The 11098-nt window shown below is 39.4% G+C and overlaps 1 protein-coding gene across 3 annotated transcripts in view; it reads right to left on the bottom strand.

Moving 5' to 3' along the window:
* Nucleotides 1-11098, bottom strand: part of KCNQ5 (potassium voltage-gated channel subfamily Q member 5) — a 553626-nt gene that overhangs the window by 64774 nt on the left and 477754 nt on the right. Inside the window, exons 8-10 of one of the 3 annotated variants that reach the window (XM_046006379.1) lie at nt 10778-10872; nt 6983-7009; nt 2118-2174 (exon numbers count right to left, since the gene is read on the bottom strand). In XM_046006379.1, coding sequence (XP_045862335.1) covers nt 2118-2174; nt 6983-7009; nt 10778-10872 — 179 coding nt within the window. The remainder of the gene's footprint in view (nt 1-2117; nt 2175-6982; nt 7010-10777; nt 10873-11098) is intronic. The other 2 variants (XM_046006377.1, XM_046006378.1) reach the window with 2 other exon arrangements.

Raw genomic sequence — 11098 nt, 5'->3', positions numbered from 1 at the left:
AGGGTTCTTTAAAACAATCCCGTCAGTCAAAGGCTTTCTCTGCACCAGACAAATGCATGATTAAATGGTGGATCACATCAAACAACAGCAAACAATAACATATAAAACTGCATCTTTTTATGCCGAGGCTGGGTTCTCCATGTCATCCCAAACCTTCAAATCACTTAAACAAATCCTCAAAGAGATAAAAGGGATAGGGACCAAAATGTCTACTCTTCTCAACCTTTTTATTTTTTTTAAATAGTAAAAATTTCACATCTCTCTTCAGTTTCAGCACATCTGTTCCATCATTTAAATTTATGATGATTGGGATCAGGAACATATGCTCAACTCTTTACCTTTATTTAGATTAACGAATGGCTGAAGTTTACATGGCTATCACTACAAATGCTCTCACTATACTTTATCTAGTTGGTTACCTTTTCCGGAACTCACAGATGCTAATTACTACAGAAGGTTGGGTTTCATTAATATCAAATTACTTTCTTCATCTTTAACAATATATCTGTTTCTTATACCAACTAAGTGAAGAGGAAACTGATGAAAACATCATAAAACCACTTAATAGGAAATTTTGTTTTTTCTTTTTTAAAATTTCAATTACTGAAAAAGTAAAAAAGTTGGAAATAAGTATCAGCGTCAAACCCTCCATGGCTGATTGGCAATAATGAAATATTTAAAAACAATTGCTCCTATGCAAATATTTTTAAAAAGTTGCTGAAACGTTTTGATGCATCTTTAATAACTCATGGAAAGTGGAAATAATATTTTTCTCTGGATCTTAGTACTATTTAAAGTACTTAAAGTTGATATAAATGAGTTCTAGGTACCATGTCCCTTTTTGTCCTTCTTAATTGCATGAATATTTGCCAATGTCTAATATGAAAAGAATTATGAAAAATCATTTTAAAGTGAATCCAACATATTACATATGAAATTAGAAAAAAAAATTAATGTTTCCACTCTCTCTTTTGACATAATTGTATCAAGGTTAAGAATAAAATCTTAACCCAGAACTTTTTAACCAGGCAAAATTTTGTTCTCCAAAACAAATACCTGTTCTTACAAAAAAAGCTCACTTCTATTAGTTTTTCTGCTTCTTTTCCCCATTTGGAAATCAACAGAACATCTTGATTAGATGACCATTAAACTGATTAGATGGCTGTTATTGAAAATGCACACTGATTAAAAAGATAAGACTCTTTACTGGTCCATTCAAGTTTTCATTACTTTCTTACTTACATATCTTATAGATATGACTTTTTGTCATATCTATAAACACTTTTTTTTTTTTAAAGTAGGCTCTATGCCCAACATGGGGCTTGAACCCATGACCCTGAGATTGAGAATCACATGCTCTGCCAGCCAGGCGCCCCCTACAAACATGATTTTTGAGAAAGATTCATGGAACAGTGTTCTTAGGAAGATTGTCAAAGATTATTCCTAGGAGACAAACAAGAAGGTCTCTTTCTGGAGAAAGTAACCCAAAGGACATTGTAGTCATTGATCGTGGCATCTCTGAGTATGCAGTCCCATCTCCCCAGCTGAGGACTCTAGGAGGGGGCGCCTGCACAACGACGGGGGACTGTGCAGGGATATTCTCCCCCTCTAGGAACCAGATGGACAAGTTACTCAAATGGCCCAGCATGCAAGCTACTACTGGATGTTCCCTGCCAGGGAATTGTGTGGCATTACCGTAACCCCACAGTAATCCTCTCGGGCTTAGAACGCTGTAGTCCTGGTTAATACTTAATTAGGGTTTTAGCCCTTCACGGGATAAGCATTCTACAAATTCTCGCCTCAGGCACAATATGGCGACTGAGCCGTAACAATCCAGTGCGTGCAGCAGTTCAGCAGCTGTCCCACCACAAGGAGGCGCCAAGGGGCCGACAGCCAGGGTGTGCGGGACCCTGCCTATTTGGCCCTGGGGTAGAGTATCAAAGCAGGCAACAGGCAACAAGGAAAATAACAAGCGGCTTGAAAACCTCATTCAAGAAGTCCTTAGGAAGAGTGAGTCTCTGAGCGGGGCTCAGGTAGGATGGCAGTAGAACCTGGTCATGCACCTGAGGTTAGTTGGCATTCTCAAATTTCATGTCAATAGCCGGGATGCTGGGTACCTCTGCTTCCGTGAGGTGTACATTCTGAAGAGCTTCTGCTTATTACTACAGAACTTACTAGGAGTGAGGGAGATAGAGCAGCACATTACTAAGCATTTCACCACCACGAAAGTGCTCAGGGATTTCTTTTTAGAACAACAAAGCCATTTGGCTTTATTGTTTTTCAGATCTAAGTACACAGACTATTTAAGCAGTAAGTACTAACTACGTAGCTTAATGTAGCTTAATTGTGCTGCTTGGAGTATAATCAGTGCTCTTAATGGTGACGTTGAAAGGGCTGGATGTGACGCAGGCATTACAAACGATGGTAGCCTGTGTGTTAGCATCAGAGTCATGTGAAAATAAGAACATAAATATTTTAAAATATAGCAACCTTTGCAATAAATAGCAATCCAATGCAGAATAAACGAGGGACAAACTATTTCAGAACTTTGAAAAATAAATATTTATAGGAACCAATGAAGTTGATACCATTAATTGCTTTGAAATATTAAAAAAAAGTTCTTGATTTGCATAAAACACTTGCAGTTATAGTTAATATCGATAACTAATTGTCAGAATACATGCTTTAAAAAGTCAGAAGAAAGGATTCTAAGTCACTAGCTTGTTAAAAAAAGAGTTTTTATTGTACGTCTTTTGATGTGTTTTTAAAAGACTAAATCCTTTCCCTCTATCAATAAACGTGAACAGAAGGAGAAACCATTTTCAAAAGATTGTTTTTGAAACAATCTAACATTTCGCCCATAAGGACACAAGTTGATTATGCTAAAAAAAAAAAAAAAGTCTAGTCTTACTTGGTTTAACAACACATGCAGATCATTCTTTGCATACAGAAGAAAGAAAATGTAAATAGTGGAAAACAAACGCCCAAGAAATACAAGAACGCAGTCTTTTCTCTCCGCGTTCTAGAGTTCTCTCTTAAGAACCACACATCTCAGAACCTAATAAAGCCAACCATGTAGGAGCAATTTGGACAAAGCACTTAGTGGATCACAGCAGAAGATAATGTAATTTAAAAATATATCATTTATGCTTTAAGACATGCATCTTTATAACTCTCTCACAAGAACCTGTTCAAGCAACTTTAGATAGTCTAATAAGAAGTCTGACAGGGTTCTGTTTAAAGCCTATAGACAGTGATCAGGGTAGCTTAACTATGAAGCATGCACATAGTCAACAATTATTGATTAAGGAGCCATGGTAGGCAGAGGTAGTGAGATTTATAGATAATCCCTAAACTTCCCTTGGCATGATCTATTCTTGTAGCAATAAAAACCTAACATAGGTAGGAAGAAGTAAGAGCCTTTTTGTGGCGGTGCGTGCAAGATGGCTAAGTCAAGGAGGAAGGGAGGAGGACCTAAAAATCTCAAGGTGAGAATACTGGCTTAATTTGGTTAGATGGGTTTATAGATGAATATTCTATTTTCTGAAAGTGACAATTTGTACCAAAACAGAGAAAAACTATCCAGTTTAAAAAAATGAGTTGGAGAAGTTACTCAATGAGATAATTATTACACTAAAATCAATAAACCTATTCACCACCTATGGGATTAGAACTGTTTCAACGGGAAGATAGAGGAAAATAAGTGAATCATTTAATGATGCTAAAGAAGTTGCGTTTATGGTCTAAGCAGAGGAAGAACAGAGCAGGCTCAATTGAGACTAATAGTAATTTGTACCTGACCCCGTACCAAAGACATCATTTTAATGTCTCAAAGAGACACTATTTCAACTGTTGTTCAGTTGAGCTCCTCTTGAGACTGACGGTTTATATTTTTAAAGAAAAATTTTGGACCTGTTGCAAATAATGCAAAAGCATCACAGAACTGGATGTCTTTCCCTAGCCCAAATTTGTTTAAACATACCCTAACCTCAGGGTAGAAAGACAAAACTCTCTCTAACCAGAATATTCCAAAGATGGGAACCTAGTTAGCTATGGGGCTATATGAATGTGTGTGATGCCTCACTACATTTTGCAGTGAGAAAAGCCTCTCCAAGTATGTCCTGGTTATTTAGAGGAAAAAATGCCAGGGACCAGGAAAGAGTTACTGGCTACTGTACTAAACCCATCTACGCTTGAATTACTCCCAGTTCTTAACACAATGAAAAGCCATGACGAAAGATTTTAGGAGACTTCAGGCTCTGAGATATCAGGAAGATAGAGTTGGCTGAAGTTTATCTCTTCTGCTTATCTGAATCGCCATCAGTAACCCAATGGCCCTAAACACAGTAAAGGGCTTTGCGCTCGGGTGGCGGTTATCAATCCATTTGAAATCGGGTCCAGGATTAATCAACAATAGCCTGGACCCAAATCTGCTCTCTTCCAAGAAACAATCCTCATTATAAATGCATTTTCCTTTGTGCATATTTTGCTTGAGTAAGGGCAAATTTGTTTTTCTTAAGACGGTACTGTTGCTACCGTTAATACAATAGTCTTTCTGCATTCCTTATGCAGTATCATAAATTCCACTGCCTATCGAACCCAGCAAGGTGAAAGCTTAAGTCATGTTAAAATGGGAGCTTTGGCTTGTCTCCTTCCGATTATTGAAGTGTTCTTATTACCTTATTGTCTTTTTGTATATTTCCTCTTTCCCATTTTTATTGGTGTTTTCTCTTTCTACATGAGCTACTTGAGGTCAGGGACATGACATTCCTCTATCCAAGAACTGTTTATTGAGCACATTCCCAGTCCTGGCTTTGCACAGGGAGATGTGATACATCACTGGGGGACAGAAGACCTGCGTGTATAAAGCAGGACACATCAAGTAAGGCATGCATGCCAGATAAATGGTAATATAGGACATTTCATGGGGTTTTTGCCAAGTGTCCAATGACCCTAGAGAAGCAAGAAATGTCTGTGTAACATACCTTGGTGTTTCTGTGTATGTTCAAAACTACATGTGAGTTATTTTTGACACCCTTAGTCACAAGCGTGTAGAATAAATTTTGATGTGTTAGCTATAAATGGACATCATGAAATGTAAAAAATTTGGTCGGTGGTCTTTTTGAATCGTGACAGCTGACTGGGATGTTCATTTTTGGAGTGAGGAACAGAAGCTCCCTAGTTACACTTTAATTTTGTCTTTGCTTCCTGCCTTGGTAACATTTGGAAGAAGTGCAATATCGTGTCAGCCAAAGGGAACCCCTCGCTCAGGACTGTCATACCAGGTCACACTTCTGCAAAGAACCTCCACGTAATTCGCAGACTTCCCTTTTAGGTGTCAACAGCTCTGTTTTGGAGGACGAAACCAAGACAGGTGACCTTACTCTCAGGTAGCTATGGAGTTTGTGCCAAAGATAGTCTCTGCCTTTAGGATTTGGAGACAAATTACCCTTTGACACGATCTGTAAAGGGATAGCTCCTAAAAAAGGGCAAGCTTTTCAAATATCACCAAATAGACTAAATGGCTTATAATGGCTATGACTTATTTGTGTAACTCTTTTCAAGTAAAATTGCCACAACAGAAGGATGGCGGGGTTTGCAGGGCATCTAGACAAAAGAGGACTAAATGGCCAGAATTGTAGAGATTGCCTCTTCTGGAGTCTATTCGAAGAATGTTCTCAGTCTAAGGACCAGAACCTCTCTTTGGGCAGAAATATCTCTAAAGTAGAGACGATCAAATCTTTAGGTTACTAAAACTTTCTGGAAATATCACCCAAGAATATCTAGTGACCTTGGCTCTCACTCTTTGTCTACCAAGTAAAAGAAGGGTTTCTAATGCCATCCCTGTGTAGGCTTACCTACTTCGAAGGAGTGTTGTGCACCCTGCCACATCTGTCTCTCATCATGGATGCAATTAGATTCCAGCTTGTGAATCTTTTTAAGTGTTCATATAATGCAGAAATGGAGGACCCAGAACCTCATGATTCCAAGTGACCTTTTGAAACTGGTTTCAGTATGGTATGAACAGATTATAATTAATGTCTAGTATGACAGTACAAAACTAAGAGACCATCCCTGGACTCCCACTGGTATCCACCCAGGGGCCAACTCTGCCCTGGTGGAATGCCTCTGTGTCCTCATTACTGAAACAAGCAGCAATGATAGGAAAATTTTTTTCTTCTTCCCTTCCAGGCACCTGGGATTCTCCTGCTGGTTCTGCCTCTGCTACTCCTCAGACCATCAGTGCCAAGATCCACCTGGTTCTGTCCTTTGGGGCTTTGCTCCCAAATCCAGACTCTGTCTGGCACTCTCTAACACAGAATAAAATGTTCTCTCTCACCTCCAATTCTTCCTTGGTCTAACTCTCTGCTCTTTAATCTGATAAGGCATTTCCTTGAAGGACATGAAAGAATGGCCATAAATTATTTGGTGAAGTTTCTGGGAGGATTGTCTTCTTCCTAAAGGACAGGGCAGTGGTGGAGAGGGGGAAGCTCTTCCTCTGAATCATGTTACTCAAGTAAACCAGTGCTTAATGAGCTGGAGATGTCACAGAGAGCTTGTTCTTACCTCCTGTACACAGTGTTCCTTTTGCCCAAAAAACCCATTTTCTTATTCTAAAAGGACCCTGAAGAAGGGAAATATATCTTACAGAGCTTCCCAGAATTTGAAAACTTGAGTAAGACTTCTGTCTGAGAAAAAGGGTAGCAAGGAATAACCAAAGGTCATAATTATTATTTTTCCCCAAGAATTTTCCATACCCTGCCGATTATAAGAAGCAGTGAGTTAGGGAGACACTGATGCTTCCAAGGGGCGGGGGGGGGGGGGGGTCAATGAAACAGCAACCTTTACAGGCAATCTTGTGAAAGGTCACTTTTAATCATCTTGTATTTGTTGATCAGTTTTACTCACATGAGATACATTTAAAACATCTGTTAGGCATCAGATTTATAAACAAACATGGAGCAGAAGAGAAATCACAAACCTGCTTGATGCTTCCCCTTGTTCTTTCCTTCAGGTGCGTGTAGGCAGAAGAGAAATGATGATAAACCAGTGAATACATTTACAGCACTTGATAATGGAGGATGGGGAATAAAGTACCTTGAGTAATTCTTTTCGAGCAAGATCCACAGAAGCAGTATTCCTTATACAAAGTGTACCCAACTTTCAAACATACATTCTTTGTGGCACAGACCTGAGCTGGCATTTTTACTTATTAGCAAGACCAACAGTGCCCACACATAACCCAAAACTGTAGACCGCACGTTAGCTAAAGTTATCCATGGTTAAGAAAGTGGTTCTGATCTAACTGGCATGAACAAGGACTCTTAGAATGGTGCTGGGTACACTGTGGCTTCAACCACTTGTTGAGAAAGATTCTGTTTTCATATCGTATACAGTATGAATTCTCTTGGAGTAAATTAGGTGCATGGGAAATTGATCACAACTGTTTGGGACTAGTGTTGGATGGTATTTTTAACAACCCATTTTAGCAAATTCAGGTCTGTGCAACACGGCGTAGGGTCCCTACTCTTTACAAATGAGCTGTGTGTCCTCAGACAAGCACTTCACTTTCTGGTAGCCTTGATTTCCTTATGAATGAATTGAAGGGTCTGGATTAGAGCATATCTACATTCTGACTTCTGACAGTATCACACGGCATCCTTGGAGCTTGATAATTCCCCACAGTTTCATAAAATATCAGACTCACTCCCTAAAAGAGCACATTTACCTGTGTTACATACTCTGCACAGCCTTCATTTTCTCTGAGAAGAAAAATCAAGAAAAATGTGTTCCTTCTGTAAGTCCTTCTCTTATTAAAACAAAACTTTGAAATAGCAACTGCTAAGACTCCTCAGCAGCCCATGGGAGACCGGCCAGACCGGAAGGGAGAGAGTCAGAAACTGCAGGATATCTCCCCAGCAGGACTGAGGGGTATGGCCTGTCCCCTCACCCTACACTGTCTCCCCTGCACACCTGTCACACCTCTCTTCCATCCTATTCCCTGGAATGAGGTTGGGGAGTCAAAGTATCTCATTGTATCTCTAAAACTCCTGGGAATAAGAGCACAAGTTCATGATTTTCAATGATAGCGATATCATTGATAGTGATGCTATAGATACTATGATCTCTTTTCTGACCACCTATTTGAAATTACAATCCCTAATGTTCCCCAAATTCCTTCCCTACTTTACTGTTCTCCTTAGTCTACTCTATGACATATATTTATTTATTTTCTCTTCCCAGTGTCCCTTGAATATACACATTCCCTAAAGCTATTTGTTTTTGTTTTTGTTTTGTTTTGTTTTTTTCCTTTCACTGCTACACTTCTAGTGCCTGGAACATTGCCTTGCAAAATAACAGGTGAATAGTTATTTAATGAATGCACAAATGAATGAATGAATCATCTCTTCAGAAGTTCTTAAACTCTGAATGTTATAGGAAATACACTATATAAATAAAAAGAAGTTTTGGTCCATTTTCTTATTACATCACTCTGCACTCAGTAAAGCCAGTTAATTATAAATGTAAAAATATCCCTCACAGATCTACAAACTTGATTAAAGCAGGTTCGTTTTCTAAAGCAAAGGTTCTGAACTTGGCTTCACGGAGTCTGTGAGGGCATTCAATTTGAAGGCAAAATTTTGATTTTTTTTTTCTTTGCACAGAATTTTTTTTTTTTTTTTTTTTGGTGGTTTAACAAAGCCAACAGCAATAATAAAGATTAAGAACCACACAATTTGGAACAGTATCAGGGAGAGATGTTAGGATATTCAGATTCCCATGAACTTTGCCAGGGATGGCCGTGTCATTCAGGACAAGTACCTGGTATTCAGTAAATGGGGTTGAGACTCAGCAGTTAAAGGGTGGGGGGATGCTGGTAAAAGACAATGAGGAGGATGGCTGACAGCCAGGGTAGAACAACATGAATATATAAATTCTTTCCTTCCCTTCTCCAATTTCAGCGGCAATAAGAGAAATCATGAAGTAAAATAATAGTTTATGCACTGGAAGAATTTGACTTATTATTCAATAATTTTTTCCAGGCCCCAGAATGACTTTAATCTAAAAACTTCAGGAAGCGGAAAGCCAAATTGTCACATGATAATAGCCCACTCTCTTCTGTCACTTGAGAACATTTTTTTTTGTTTCTTCTACTAGTCTTCCTCTTAAATATATACCTAGAAACCTTCATGAGTACAAGAAATGCAATTTCTGTACAATTCCTATTTCTGATTCATTACCCCCAACGAATAGATTTTTTTTTTATTACCACAACTCTGAAGGAGTCTCATATTCAATAAAGGAAAGTAAACTCAATTTTAAGTTCTACACGAAAAGAGACTTCTCATGCATGCCTTCATTCGACAGCATCCATTTCATTCCTTGCTAAGGTTCCATCCCTTCTATAGACCTGGGGTTCTATGACTATCTCTATCACAGGTGCTGAGGAACTTTTGACCCCCACTTTTAGGAGACATGTCCTGTCAGAGCTTAGAAGTTCTCTTGCTCACCTCTCGTCCTTCACTTTGTGGATGGGGTCCGGGGAGGATCAGGGAAGCAACGTAACAGATCCTGACAGTTAATGACAGATGAATGGCTTCCTAACCGTGTGTGCAATGAAGCAGCACAAATCTCCTCTGAGACTCCAGTTCCAGGCAATAAGTCATGAAGGGTTCCCCAGCTGGTTTCTCTTCCTCATCAAGTAAGAAAGACGTTTCTCTGGTTGAATCCCAGTAGTGGGATGCCTTGAATCCCATGAAGCCACTAGTAGGATTAAGGTTTTGTTGGACTATGAAGGGGAACAGCAGGTGTTCTAAAGTACTAAGTAAATAAGCACTTTGGTAACTTTTGAAGAACCTGCGGAACTGATCATTGCAATCAAGCCGGGTGACTCACACAAAGCCTTTCCCTTGGCTTACATGCTTTGGTTGTTTCGATGATGATTTCTTTAATGAGATAGTGATTTTGATTAAGTATGTTCTGTTAGTTGAACTGGAGTCCAGGATTCCAGGACTGAGGATTTTTTTTTAAAGTTAAAGATCATTGTGGTAACCATGAGCGCTGTTCATGATTTTTCTGGTTCTCTTCTCTTTCCAGGCACATGGGAGGACCTTCCTGTCCCCTATGAACTGAGGCCTGGCCAGGCAATTTGTTTGGGCCAATGAAATGTGTATGGAAGCCATATTACTTTCCAATTTTGAATGCTAATTTCAAATTTTAATCTGGCTGGCCCCATTGCTTCACTGTACGCTGTAATGCTCTTAGAACTCTTTTGCTCTGGATACTAGCTTGCTCAGCAAGTGAAAAGTTCCGGGACCCATCCTCTGAGAGGATCCAGATGAGACATGACATTGAGGGACTTTGTGCAAAGATACATTGCTCTCAAAGGGCTCCCCGCTTGGGGTCAGGTGATGGATGCAGTTTAAACAATTACTGTTTTCCAAGAACCATGGTGGCTTACTTTTAGAATTTCGGTGGGCTTTAGGAAATGATTTATTAGAAAATAAGCATAAAATAGTAGCAACCAATCTCTATAAAAGTTTGAATTTCTTTAATCTTTAAGCTCAGTCTGCAAATGGTGAGGAACGATGCTGAGTCCATTTAGTTTTGTGCCCGAGTTGCTACTGAACAGGTTTGAATCTCTCAGAGGGCAACAGAGAATGAGACAAAAATCAACATGTGCATGTGTGCGTAAGAGCGTTCGTGTGTGTGTGTGGTTTGTTTTCCGAACATGAAGAGGCTCGATGACAGCACCAGCTGCCACACTGATACCTACTTGGTAGGGCTGCAGGTGTGCAAGGCCTTCAAGTGTGGCTTCCAGGTGGCAATGGAAACAGACTTCTCATCGGCTGCGTAACTGCGCCAAACGCACTGCATGTGGCATATGTGGGGACATAAATAAAGAGAAACAAAAGAGAGGAGAAAATAGAATAAAATGAAAAGGGAGATTATTAAGGTAATATATATTCAGAATCTTATCTTTGTCATACTTGGCCCCAATCAATGCCCAGACGGTGAAGACGACGACTTTGGCATTTTCAGCCGGCCGTTAAACACATTCTGCCACATCAGTGGAATTGGTTTTCAAAACAACTCA

This window comes from Meles meles, chromosome 5, assembly GCF_922984935.1.
Source record: "Meles meles chromosome 5, mMelMel3.1 paternal haplotype, whole genome shotgun sequence".
Taxonomy (NCBI): domain Eukaryota; kingdom Metazoa; phylum Chordata; class Mammalia; order Carnivora; family Mustelidae; genus Meles; species Meles meles.
Note: the sequence above shows the minus strand (reverse complement) of the source record. Positions and strands in the feature narration are given on the sequence as shown.